This window comes from Grammomys surdaster, unplaced genomic scaffold (assembly GCF_004785775.1).
Source record: "Grammomys surdaster isolate TR1022 unplaced genomic scaffold, NIH_TR_1.0 126391, whole genome shotgun sequence".
In the NCBI taxonomy this organism is placed as follows: Eukaryota; Metazoa; Chordata; class Mammalia; order Rodentia; family Muridae; genus Grammomys; species Grammomys surdaster.
Window position 1 is genome coordinate 17,552,623 of NW_021621185.1, and position 14,227 is coordinate 17,566,849.

The window sequence follows — 14,227 nt, forward strand, 5'->3', positions numbered from 1 at the left end:
TCATCAGAGCATGTGTACAGTGATGTCATCAGAGCATGTGTACAGTGATGTCATCAGAGCATGTGTACACTGATGTCAGCCTGTACATGGGTCTCCTGGTTGCTGTGGACTCCGGGCATTTGGCAGCAGTAACTGGGCCTGTTCACATTTGGTAGCCGTAGCTCCTAGAATATCATAGATGTTTTGTAAATGTTGGTTGATAGAACCACTTGATTTGATTTTAGGTTTTAAGTGTTGATTAAAATGAGGATTTATAGTTTAAAATTTTTTGAAGTCATCAAACGTTTTTGAAGTAAGTCAGAGAACATATTCAATGTCTATAGTCAAGAAATTAAAAGCTATATTCTCAGAGAAGCTATAATTTAATAGTATATACCAAAAATATGAAAAGTTATTTTCACTTTTGGCTCTTTTTTTTTTTTAACAGCTTTTTTTTTTCCTGGCAGCTGCTGAAGCCTTTACTGAGTTGAAGGCCAGGAATGTGTAGCTTATCTCGTGGCAGTGCTTAGTGGCCTGGACGCATGAGTAGAGAGAACTGATAGTGGAAATGACTGGGGGGGACAGGGGGCAGGGGGCGGGGGCAGAGCAGGGGTTGCCTGTGGCTGGTCACTGGCCTGGGCAGGAACTGAGTGGTATTCCTGACATGCAGTGGAGACCGAGGAGGCGGCACGGTTTGGTAGTGAGGTTTGGAAGTCAATCAAGGAAGCAAGGTGAAGGAAACCCTGACTTAGGGTTTGCGTACAGACTTTTTGGAAGAAATGCTCTAAGCTGGTATAAATAGGTTCTTTTTGGAGATTTTTTTTTTCCTGTGCAACATATATTTTACATTTAACACTTTTTGAGTAGTAAAGTATTTTCCATTCTTTGAACATTGTAGTAAAATGACTGTCTTTCAGTAATTTTTAGGCTTGTAACACCCACAGAAGAATTGCAGGAATGGGATATTATTGAAGTCAAGCGCCTTCTTGATCACCAGGACAACATTCTGTCATTGGCTAACATCAATGGTACGCTCATTGTGTATATTTGTGTTATGTAGGGTTTCAGAATTTCCAACTCATTCCAGTATTTCAGAATGACTATTAAAATAGCAGTTTAGATTAGTGGAGATTGTCATTATCTCTTACGCTAAGCTTTGAGTCAGGAGGGCCTGGCTCAAGCCTCAGAGTTTGGCATGGGCAATATACTAAGGCATGATTATCCCAAGGAACTACTTGGTAGCTGTGGGATGCTTATCACAGGCTGTGAATTCCAATGCTTGTAGCATTCTAGCATTCTAAACGAGTGGCTCTGGCTCTACCAATGTCAGTGATTGAGTATGACATCAGATATCAGGAGAGATCACAGACTCTGGCTGTTGGCATTTAGTTAGTTCTTGTAGATAAGGGACGACTGACATCAGAACTGAACTGGGTGATCTGTGTGAGTCAGACAGTGCTGGTGGAGACAGCAAGCAGACTATGTAAGAGTGCTGGGAATATTGACACAGCAGGAGGGGTTATAGCACCTGAGCCCCTGGAAACCTAGGATGTTGGAGGAATATGTTGTATAAACATGAGATGGGGTGAAAAGGAGTATGGAGAACCCCAAACGTAGACTTGCTTGTGTGTCTTCTTCTACCATTTGGTCCCATTTTTGGATGCACCAGCATCCTCCCCAGTTTCAGCATCTTCCCCTCGTTAGCCAGCATCTTTTAAAACCCAGGTGCATGTCTTTCCAAGGCTCAGATCATCTGTGGTGCTGGAAGTAATGGTGGTTGGGCACCTTTTTGTCTATCCATGAATGGTAGCTCAAAAACTGAGCTCTTACATGGACAAAAAACTTTTGAGCCTTCTGGGAAACACTGAACCATGATGAAGTCCTGGAACGTCTAAGGAAAACAGGACAGATCTGGCCCATCATGTTGGTTATGCCTAGATCTATGTCTTATTTTCATGGTGAGTACTGATATCACTGAAACATCATGGTCCCTTCAGTGGAGATGACCGATTATTGCTGAATGAGCCTTAGATAGCTTTATGCTCCAGCTTTTGCTGTGCTGTATGCTGTTAAGCGTATAATTTCTTGTAATTTTTTATTTTCTTTTAGTTTTTGCTGCCCTGCTTCTTTTTTCCCCTCACACACCTGATCCCGGTGGTCAGTTACTGGGCTTACGTATCCTAACAGAAATATATTTATAAAACAACCCATTTCTTGCCAGCCCTTTAATCACAGAACTGAGGAGGTGGAGTGGGGGATTTCTGAGTTTGAGGCCAGCCTGATCTACAGAGAGTTCTAGTATACAGAGAAACCCTGTCTTGAAAATACAAAGATAGATAGATAGATAGATAGATAGATAGATAGATAGATAGATTGATTAGATAGACAATTTAAAAACATTTTCAGATTATAATATAATTACACCATTTCCCCCTTCCTGTTCCTCCCTCCATACCCTCTCATATATCCTTCCTTGTTCTCTGTAAAATTCCTGGCCCCTTTTTATCAGTTGTTGACACATACACACATGTATACATGTACTCAAATGTAAACATGTATGTAAGTATGTCCTGCTAAGTCTGTATAATGTTACTTGTATGCACGTTTTCAGGACAGACCGTTTGGTATTTTTAAGGCATGGAGAGACAGCTCAGTAGGTAGGAGCTCTATGCAAGCATGAGAACAGCTCCCCAGAACTCACACCAAAAGCCACATGTAGCTGTGTGTTTCTGTAACCGCAGTGAGGGTGAAAGTGAAGAAAGGAAAGTCACTCAGACTTGCTGGCTGCCACCCAAGCCAAAACCCAACAAGCACCAGGTTCAGTGATAGCTGCTGTCTTGAGGGAATAAGGTGGAGGGTTGCTCAGGGGATCCAACGTCTCCTCTGACCTCCAAATGCATGTACAGAGAGAGGCTCACATTCCAGAATACACATCAACATACAACATATAACACATGCATGTGCATGCACACGCACACACACACACACACACGCACACTCTTTACAAAAGAAGTGCATTTTTAGTGAGGTGGCCCCAGGGCAGCCTCGGAATGATATACTTGAATACCCTAAAATATTCTTGATAAGTGCCAGACTTCTTGTAGCACTCAGAATGCCCGGGCAGGTTTCCCAAGACAGCTGCCAACGTTGCTACTGTCTTCTGGCAAAGGGCCCTATGTGTCCATTTCAATCCTTTGCTTGCCTGTGCTGATGGTATGGTGATCACAAAGGGTTAATGCTTGTGAGGTCTGGATAGCTGGATGCCAGGAGAGCTTTTCCCAGGTGGCTTTCAATACCACAGGGTGAGATACATCCACTGTTGGTATAGCACTGAGTTGTTTGGTGTGGAGCTTTTTGAATGACCTGTCTGGAAATGTAAGTAATTACACAGGGAGAAACTAGAGCTTGGATGAACGCCACTGTTGTGTTTTTGGGAAAAGGTCAACGAGGTCACTGATGCTGTGTTTCCGTTGTGTAAAAGAACCACAGAGTGAGCAGTCGCGTGCTCTCCGAGGGTCGGCTCTGTGTGGACCACAGACCCGGATTTGGAGTCAAGGAGCATCTTTCTCATCCGTGGCTTCTCTGATTCTTCTGTAGCTGAGTGAAATCGGAGGGGGTCATGGAAAGATTAGTACTGCTGAAGTTCTCAAAACTTCCACAGTGTTACAACTAGAATTGGTTTCCTCCTGAGACCAGAGATAAACTTATTTCCACACACACAAATTCTGTAGTGTGTCAGTAAACTGTGGATACCAATAAGCTACCTATATGATCCTGAAACTAAGATAAAATAATGTTTATATCTAAGACGGGTAGTGATTTTTATTTCTAAGAGATTGTTTGTCTGGCTTTGGCAGATTTCAATCGTGATTTGATGAAAGGAATAATAAAGTCATAGTTATCTGCCTGTGTATTCCTAAATTGTAAGTCACTATGTGTTTTAATACCATTAATGTAGAGTACTAACAGGATTCAAAATAGTACCAGAGGTTCAGAGATAACATTGAATGTGCTTTAAAAATAACTAGAAATTTATTATTTGTTTTCTATAATTGTTCTCATTTAATGCATGAGGAATCCAAGACTGACAAAAGTTAATGATTTCCTGGAGTCCATTGGGCTAGTAACAGCCAGAATCATAATCTGGGTTCTATACTCAGTGTGCTGTTCTGTTCTGACTTGCCTTAGATACATAGGACTAGAAATAAATTACACTAAAATGTAACTCTTAGTTACATTTGCACAGTGCCTAGTAAATGGACAATGTATGAATTGTCTAGGTGTTTAACTCTATTTGAGAGTTTTAAAGCTTATTATTTTACAAGTTAAACATAGTTCTAATAAAAATATGACAATTGCAAGCAACATTAGGAATGGAATTAACTGAAGACGGCCATGATTCATATCAAACACCAGTGCTCATCTGTCTGTGTGTTCTGAGCATGTGTACATATGTGCATGGTTTACTATTTTGTAAGAATATGGTGTGAACATAGTTCTATGTCGATATAAATATACTTTTACAGCTTAATCTTCAATAGCTAATACTGTTTTATTTCATGGTTGTTTGATTTATGTATTTAGTCTGCAGCTGGATATTTAGGTTGACCTGAAATTCTTAAGATTATATCTTACAACTTTATATATACATTGTTATGCATTTCCCTCAGGATAAAGTCCCTGAAATGGAACTGGTGAGTCAATATGTTTACTATTTTACAGTTTGACTCATATTAAACGCATCCTGGAAATAACTGTACCAGGTTGTACCAAATGCACTCAGACATCAGTGGTGTGTAAACATGCCGACTCCCACGTGGTTCTCCCTGTATTTACATGCCATTGAAATTTTCCTTGATTATTAAAGTAGTTAAAAATGTTATCACATGCTCATTTTCCTTAGTAATTCCCGGGGGTGCTGTATGCATTGAATATAATGAGCCATTTGACATTTGAGTTCTCCCCACTTTTGATCCTCCCCCGCCCCTCTGCCAAGCAGGTATTTCCTGGCATGTCTTCCCTACCCCGCTTCTGTTACGGTCCCTTAGCTACTCTCCTCTTTGATCTCTTTACCTTATTACATCCACTCCTCTAAACACCTTCCATGTTTTTATTGACAGGTTTTTGGCATATCATTTTAGGTACGATTCTTTAGTTTTATTCCTGCAAAAGATGACCAAACATTATAGATAGTATTTTTATTGACGCAAACCGCACTTTCTCTCTTAAGTAAGTGAACTAGCCTCTCTCTGGTCTTCATATTGTCACATTAATCTTTCTGATTAGCTTGTCTAGGTACAATTGGGAAGCCCACACATTTTTATTTTTAGCCTAGAGACCATGATGGGTAATGAAGCATTTGTGAACTTTCCCTAGATACAAGTGTCGTCACTGGCTCCCATGTTGGAGAGCTGATCGTCTGGGACCCCCTGGACTGGACTGTGCAGGCCTGTGAGCGCACCTTCTGGAGCCCGACTCCACAGCTGGATGCCCAGCAGGAAATAAAGCTCTGTCAGAAGCAAAATGACATTTCTATTAATCACTTCACATGCGACGAAGAGGTAGATAGTATAAGTTATAATTGTTACAAATAAAATTAGTACCTGATATTTAATGCCGTATATATCAGATATAAAAAGTCATGATTCTGGGCTGTTGAGAGGGCTCAGTGGGAAAAAGCACTTATAACCTAAGTTCAATGGACAGGATCCATAGTGTAGAGAGAACACACACACACACACACTATACACACACACAAACTTACTACACAGCGCACACACACACTACACACACTGCACAGCACACACACACACACACACTCTGCATAGCATACACACACACACAAACACCCCATACCCCCACTAAACACACCGAACATACCATATACTTACACACCACACAGATGAACACACCACACCACACAGATGAACACACATACCCTACAACAATAGGGGGTTGTATTTTGTATGTTGTTTCACACATACAAACACCCCCTACCCCACCCCACACATACCACATACATCAAACAAAACTCAATGGAAAGGTTATTACCTATGGTTTCAGGTTTTAAAAGGGCCTGGCGATCTTATAAAGACTCTACCACTTTCATTTTTAAAAAGCACTTTTATCCTTGTGCCTAATCTTGCATGTAAGGACATTGTTAGAATGCAAATTACAGGCTTCATTTGGGCTGGATTAAGTAATCTTGTCGTGTTTGAGGTTACTGTTTCATTTGCTTTAGATTCTGGTGTATTTCCAGAAACCCACACATTAAACCCACACGTTTCGTTAAAACGTGGAGAAAAGTTTCCCTTCCAGGTTGCAGGCATCCTGGCCAAAACCCCTGGGTGAGAGCAGTCCTAGGCCTGGCAGGACTTCTGAAGCATGCTGTAAACCAGCACCACACACTGCTGCCTGTGGCCCTGATCTCAGCCTCCACCCTCCGTGGCTCAGAGAGCCTCATGTGTTAAAGGGGAGTTATTTTTCCAGTGTGCACAGCCTTTGCACGAGGCACTGAAGGAAACCCTTCTTTCGTTTCATCCTGTGCTTTCTATCCTAATCTCCACATGCTATCATTTTATTAGAAATGTCAGCAAGAGTGCGTTTCTTTGTACTGTTTTTTGTGCCACTTGTGTGTGTGCATGTGTATGCACATGAGTTTGAGTGTTGTGTGTACATGTTGCCTATGTGTGATATATGTACTCCTGTGTGTTGTGTGTGCATGTTTATGTATTTTGCATGCGGTGTGCAGCCAGCACCGTGTGTGAGTTTGGAGGCTGAAGGTCAAGGTCTAGTGTCTTCCTCCATCTCTTTTATTTAATTTAAAAGTGTTTGTGTTCATGTGTGTGCATGCATGTGTATGCTTGTGTGTGTGCACATGTGTGGTACATGTGTGTATGTGCATGTGTACATGTTTGTGTGTGCATGTATGTGCATGTGTGTGCGTGTATTTTCATGTGTGTGTGCATGTATGTGCATGTGTGCGCATGTGTGTGTGCATGTGTGCACATGTGTGTGCATGTCTGTGCGTACATGTATGTATTGTGCATGTGTGCATGTGTGTGTGCATGTTTGTGTGTACATGTATGTGTGTGTGTGCGTGTGCGTGTGCGTGTGCGTGTGTGTGTGTGTATGTGTGCAGTTATGCTATGACCCCATGTGGATGTCTGGATAGTTGCAGGAGTTCTCTTCTTCCTCCCAGGATTGGAATGCAGGTCATCAGAATTGGTAGCAGGCACCTTTACCCACTGAGCCATCTTAGCCCTTCAGTTGCTTCAGTTTTAACTTGCCCATCTGGAAAGTAACAGTAGTGCTTTCCTTTTGTACCTTAGCAAGGCTGAAGTAAATGAGCATTAGCAAACGAACTTTCTAAAGATGGAAAGTGTCTTTTTTCTATAATTCTTCAACTGGCCTTAGGATAGTGCCCCTGCAGAGAATACTCCTTCAGGTGGTTTATAGGCCTTTTGTTTGCTTAAGATGTGTGGTACAAGTCATTTTGCCTACATTTCCAGATGAAGGCAGCTGACTACATTCCCAAGGGTCCCTGTGTTCTGCAGAAGCCCAGGCTGCACCTCCACACCATCTGCCACAGGCCCAGGGTAGCAGCCACCACTTCCGATGCTCTGGTCTCTAGAGAGGACAAGGCAGGGCTGAGCTGCCCTCCGCAGAGCCTTCTGGACTGGGCTTCCCTCCTGCTTGCTTAGGGTGCTCACCCTTTCTTGGTGGCTTTGACATTGGGGGCTTGAGAGGGCAGGACTGTAATTTTTGTCTGAGGGCCAAGAAGGTAACCGTGGGCTTTCTAATGGCACACAGGGGCAGAAAATCTGCCACACTGGGTAGTGAAGTCGAGGTTTATGCCGATTTCTGAACTCTTCCCCCCTCCCCGCCCAGAATATATTTGCTGCAGTTGGAAGGGGGTTATATGTGTATAACCTACAATTGAAGCGTGTGATTGCCTGCCAGAAAACAGCACATGATTCCAACATCCTACACATCGATAAACTTCCAAACAGGTACAGTTCCCATCTCTTCTGCAAAGATGAACGTCACGGTTCCCAGGGTCACCGGCGTAATTTCTGCAGTGACCAAATTACCTGGCTCCATGTCTTGACCTTGGCGTTCTTTTTCAAATAGAGAATGTTCCGTGACTGACTGTAACTGAAGAGCTGTAGCAGTATATGACAAAATTTTACAAAAGCACAAAGGGTTTATTTAAAATTATCATTTAGTAAGGTAAAAGACCCAGGTCACTTACAATGTACTATTTTTTTTTTTATATTTTCTATAAACTCATTCCTTTTTATGGTGGTGTATGTTTATAGGTAGAATCAGAGTTGAGGGTTGATTCGGCAGCTCAGGATATAGTGATGAAGTCCCAGAGCAGTGTTATCCATGCCTCCATGTGTGGAGGATGAGAGGCACTGTGGAAAGAGAAGGAACAAGGGGCTGGGAGGGAGGCTGCTTAGGACACTGTGTAGCTCCTATAAATAAAAAACAGGAAGTGGCGGTGATGATTTTATGTCATTGAACAGTGTCGCATAGTGCGAGGTGTGCTTTGCTGGCAAACGTGTCCAGTTCACGCTGTTAGCCATGCTAACCTGTGATGACCAGCCTCGCCAGAGCTGGCTACAGTCAGGGGAAGCCCCCGTGGTAGTGGTTTCGGGGCGGTTTCAGCCCTGAGCACCCCTGAGGTCCTATGGCCTTTTCTCTCTGGCTTTTGTTCCGACAGGCAGTTAATCTCGTGCTCAGAAGATGGCGCTGTGCGCATGTGGGAGGTCCGTGAAAAACAGCCACTGGCCGCGGAGCCTGTCCCAACAGGTGTGCGCCCTCCTCCACTAAAGCTGCTCCTCTCCCTCCTGCTGCCTCCTTCCTCTCTCCTCTTCTCTCTCCCCCCCCACCTTTCTTCTCGACTTCCTTTTTCATCTTATTTGACAGGAAAACAGAAGATGGTAACGAGGAACCACAGGCACCATACAGAAGTCTGTAAAGGAGCCAAACATTTACAGGAAGCATCTTACTTTTGCCCCAGCATAAAACTGTTTCATTATTTCAACTGAGTCAATTACAGTTTTATATTTTGAGAGAAAACTGTGACTTTCAAGTAATCTAAATGACCAGGAAGCACACACACTCCCATACACAGATTTTCCTCTGTGTTTTGGTGATAGGTCTGAAGTGCCTTTGTCCCATGATTTTCAGTGATTATACATACCCGTTAAGACTGTTTACTTCTTTTGCATCCCAGTTCTGTTTTCCTGCCACTAGTGGATGGATAGGGGCAGTGTAGGGACTAGGAGCTAGGAGAATTAGGCAGATACATCATGTATTCATAGACCCCGGCATGTCTGTGCCATCAGCTCAGTCAGCTCAGCCCTTGACAAACCAAGTGTGAGACATGATTGTATTCACTTTGTCTTCCTGTGAGGAAAGAGGGGGGGGGTTTGAAATGACTGAAATGGTTGTCTTTTTGTAGGATTTTTTAATATGTGGGGATTTGGAAGAGTAAACAAACAGGCCAGCCAGCCTGTTAAGAAGCAGGAAGAAAACATCACCACATGTTCCCTGGAGCTCATTGGAGATCTGATCGGACACTCATCGTCCGTGGAGGTACCACTTCCTGTAGCATGCAGTCCTGGCAGCTCCCGCTCTTGCGTCACGCTTCTTTTTAATTCAGTTGCTCTAGAGAAGACCCACACACTCCCAGCTGTCGGTTTTTGCAAGACAAGAATGTAGAATAAGATAATGATGGTACAAGTAGTTAGGACCGGCCTTCATCAAGACAGGATCTGAGGACACAAGCGATGTATTCGTTTAAAGATGGGCTTACTCGCTGTCGTATGACAGGAGAGAGCTGACAACAGGCCAGTGTTAGTAACCTTGGATATGTAACACAACAATCAGCAGAGGAAGCATGTGTGTAGGGTAAAAGCCAGCAGACTCTAGTTCCAAGGATCATAGTTTCCTGAATTGTCCTTCCTGGTTTTACCCCGTGAGGAACAAATTACTTTTAATTTGGGCGGGCATTCATAACTAGAAGCAGCAGCTGCACTGGCCATTGAAGATTTTTATAAAATGGAGTCCTTGTCCACTTGGATTTTATACCTCTGTAGAGAGGAAGGAAAAAGACCTAACTGAGCTGTTGGTCAAGGCTACTTATGATCGACTCAGGTAAAAGGCAGCTAGAAGAAACACTTCTTGCTATATCTCGTAAAAGTCCACAGAGGCAGAGGATTTGAGATGAGCTTCAGAGGTTATGCCAGATTCACAGATACAGAGCCAAGGTGCCGTGAGCTGTTACCGGGGGGCTGTGGCTTGCTTGTCTTTGCCGTCCTCTGTGACGTTGCATAGTACTTTGGTTTTGCCTTTGTTGTGGCTTCAGTGGCTTGGTGCAGATCACAGGCGGTGAGCAGGACTGTGCTAGACAACAGGCATAGCTCGTGCTTACACTGTGGCAGAGAACAGACAGGTTGGATTGACCCACTGGGTTTCCATACACAGACATTAGCCAGAGAGAAGTCCTGAGAGAGCAAGACCAACGAGTCTGAGCTTTATTTTTAAAGTAATGGGAACCCACTGAGCATATGAAATCCATTTCCCCTGTAGTGCCCACGAAGGCAAGGAGAGGGTGTTGAATCCTCAGGGACTGAAGTCACAGCTGGTTGTGAGGTGTTGTGTAGGTCCCGGGAATTGAGCCTATGCATTTTGGAAGAACTGTTCAGCCATCTCTCCAGCCCTCCATCAGAAGTTTTAAGCAGCGGAAGAGACCTTTGAGATGGCGCATTTATCATTCTATGAGTGAAAGGTTCTGGAACTTTCTGGACCGTGTTTGCTCCTTTGTCTCTTCACTGTCCGCCAGGGCTTTCACGTGCCGTACATGTCAGGCAGGCACTCCGTCACTCAGCTGCCTTCCCATCTCGCATGTAAACTTTTTAAAAAGCATCTTTGGCTTCGTTGGCAAATTCAGGCTCTCTGGTGCTCGCAGGTGCTGCCCTGAATACCCTCAGGCCTTTTGTGTTCTCGCTCTCGATGCCTGGCCCCGCCCTTCTGCCCACGAACCAATGATGCTCCAATTGTCCGGAGAATTTTTGCTCCTGTATTTCTCCCTTTTACTCCATAGTTGTCAGTAAGTCCTAATCTTTGACCTCTCTTGTCCCTGGCTCCTCCCTTCTTACACTGGGTCATTAAAGGACCGCGCCCTTGTTCTAGGTTTCTCTCTCACACGCCACCTCTCGCCGTCCACAGCATCATCCTTTCTCCGTTCTGCCCTTAGCCTGTATCCTCTACCTCCCCTAGCTCGTCCTCTCCATTTATGAGAGTCTTCTCTCCATGGTCCTAGTGTAATCGCTGGGTCTCTCCTGCTCTGAGTTTCTGTGGTATGGCACAGTGCAGTGCCCAGTTGGATTACAGAATCTTTCATTGGTACCCCAGTTGTTGGCCCTCGTTTTCGCAGTAGGGACCTCAAGTAAGCTGACATCACCCAGTAAACACTGTGCACTGACTCAGCATCTCGACTTTACAGAAATCGCTGAGGCCAGTGTTTATCTCAGGAAACTTGGGATTAAGACATTTTGTTGGTAGCCATCTTCTAGTACATAACGCAAATGTGAGAGGACCTGTGCCTGACAAATCTTAAAGCCGATGTGTGAATAATTAGACTGTCTTAAATGCAGAAGATGAAATTTAAGAATGCATATACTTTGTACAAGTAGCCGTTACTATACTTCTGTAGGTGGTCAACAAAATCCACTGAAATATGAAATATTGATTGGAACAACAGATTTTGAGGAAAATTTTCACTAGGCATGGTGGCATGTGCTTGTAATCCCAGCACTGGGGAGAGCTAATATGACAGGGAGTGGTGACCTCCAAACTAAGCTTAGACTGAGCACCAGGATACAGCCTGGTGGTGGAGCATGGACAGGACCCTGGTCTGACTCACCGATGTTAAAACCAAGGAAGTCTCTCATCAGACAATGAAATCGTGTCTGCATTCAAATCCAAAGAAATCTCCACATTCGAGTCAAGTGTGCATGGTAACCTAGTGTCAGCCTCTTCTTACCAGTCTCAAATTAGTGTTTCGACTTACCTTACAGATGTTTCTGTACTTTGAGGATCATGGGCTGGTGACATGCTCTGCAGATCATCTCATTATTTTGTGGAAAAACGGAGAGCGAGAATCTGGACTACGCAGCTTAAAGTTATTTCAGAAGTTAGAAGAGAATGGTGACTTATACCCAGAGTCCACTTGAAGGAGCTGGACAAGTGTGCACACAAGAGCCCTGCACATCCAGTACAGCTCGGTACTGTGAAAACCACCAACACATCGATCCTGTAGATCCATACTGTTTTCTTGCCTGTGAAGTTCTGTCTGTCGGCAGCATGTGTCCACCCAAGAGCATAGCACAACATGGCCTTGCTGCTGTGCGACGGGTGGGTGCTGTGTTCTGTCTCTCAAAGCAGTAGAAAAAAAGATAAATGTAAAGTTGTCACACATTATTTACAAGTTTTATTTGGGGCTCCTTTAGAGACTGTTTAAGACTTGCCATGAGACATATATCCTGTCTGCTACAAGTTCTCCTGCTCCTCAGAAGCTATCGGTGTCCAATAGAACCAAACTTGAATATTAGCAAAAAAACAAAAATTCTATTCTTTAAGTACAATGATTCTGTTTGGTACCAATTTAAGTCATTGAAGAAGAAATATTTAATCGTGCCCACTAAAATCCCTGTGTGCTCTGGTCTACAGGCATCATCTGAGCAACTCTTTCTCAGTATGAACTGGCCTGATCCCTTATTGGCAGAATAATTTTCAAGTGTTCCTGGGATGCGTCCTGGGTTAGGAAGGAGGCACAGCTTCTTTTCAAGTCAGGAACTGTAGCTGAATTTCCCTGTCCTTCTGCTGTGCCTTTGCCCTAAATGGCTGAGAGCAGCTTCACCGGTCGGCTCCCTGAACGTCCACTAAGGCTTGGCGATCTCCCTCGCTCCTCCAGCCTTATAACAGTACTCTCACTTTTGGCATTGAGACGTAAACTGTATTCCACACAGTACGAATGGGGGGGGGGATTATTCTTGAACTGCTGATTAAAGAATCTTATTAAAGACTGGCAAGGTGAGTGTACGTCTACAGATTTGTGTGTGTGCACACACGTACTATACTCCCTAGATGGACGCTCTAAATTCTTGCTTTCACCAGTTCTAACTTTCGTAGCTGTCTACAGTCAAGACTTGGTAGTGTTAAAATCATAGAGAGATCTGTGCCAAAGTGTTAGCAATGCGGAAACCAAGGCCTGTGGAGGTAAGCTCTCTCTCCAGTGCCCATCGTCATCACGGAACAGCCTTAAAGGCAGAGACCAGAGGAGGAGAGTGAGAAGGGCTAGCGGACATCATGGTGACCATGTTAGGAAAACCAGAGTGTTCTCAGTCCCTGCTGCTGGAGTTCACAATGACAATAGCTTTATGTGAAAAGATAGCATTGAGCTATAGTGTGAGCTGCTTAGTTAGGAGCAGCAGGATGCAAATGAGAAGATCAAGGGTCTTTAGCCAGCAAACCATTGTTACCTGAGGAGTCAGCACAAGAGGCAGGTTTGTCACCATCACTCTGCAGATGGCATGAGGGAAGGACCCGCCAGCCAGGAGACGCACCGTCCACTCATCGGCTTGCCCGTCACTTTGGCTAGTTCATTTTAGACTCACTTAAGGCTTTGACTTGTGCTATGTAGACAGATTTTCCCCTTTACTAGCTTTTTCTCTGAAAACTTCATATTAGGCCATTGGTTTGTAAAGGTGTTTTCTTAAATGATATAAGACAAAGAATTCATAGTTCGTGGGATTTTTTTTCTTTTTGTTTTGATGTGCTTCCTAACCTGTTTCGGATTCGTGATTTGTGGTAGTAATCTGTTCAAGTCGAGCAGAAGCCATGCTTCAGTCTTAAGAGCAGACAGGATCCTAGTCAAGCATGGCTGGTCCACTCCAGCTGACTAATTTCCCACCATGAGAACAATTGTTTTTCAGAGGGCAGCCTCCAGCCCAGTAAGACCTGGTGTGAGCGTCCTGAGGTCAGGGAGACGGAGGATGATGGTGACTGTGGCTAGGACAGGTACCTGCACTGTTCAGTAGTCCTACATAGACTGTTCCTGAGACTTGAGCTTGCAATTTAGAGGAAGAGAATGATAGCTGACATCAACAAATATTACGGGCATGTTTTCTCTATTCCCACTCCACTGTCAGTAATGGACACTGGACTGTGTGCC

General features: G+C 44.0%; 1 protein-coding gene across 1 annotated transcript in view; it reads left to right on the forward strand.

Moving 5' to 3' along the window:
- Wdr41 (WD repeat domain 41) overlaps window positions 1-13,085 on the forward strand; it is a 51,991-nt gene extending 38,906 nt beyond the window's left edge. Inside the window, exons 8-13 of the mRNA XM_028760209.1 lie at window positions 897-1,007; window positions 5,356-5,540; window positions 7,870-7,991; window positions 8,708-8,796; window positions 9,452-9,585; window positions 12,072-13,085. Coding sequence (XP_028616042.1) covers window positions 897-1,007; window positions 5,356-5,540; window positions 7,870-7,991; window positions 8,708-8,796; window positions 9,452-9,585; window positions 12,072-12,227 — 797 coding nt within the window. The 3' untranslated portion in view covers window positions 12,228-13,085. The remainder of the gene's footprint in view (window positions 1-896; window positions 1,008-5,355; window positions 5,541-7,869; window positions 7,992-8,707; window positions 8,797-9,451; window positions 9,586-12,071) is intronic.
- The last annotated feature ends 1,142 nt before the right edge of the window (window positions 13,086-14,227 follow it).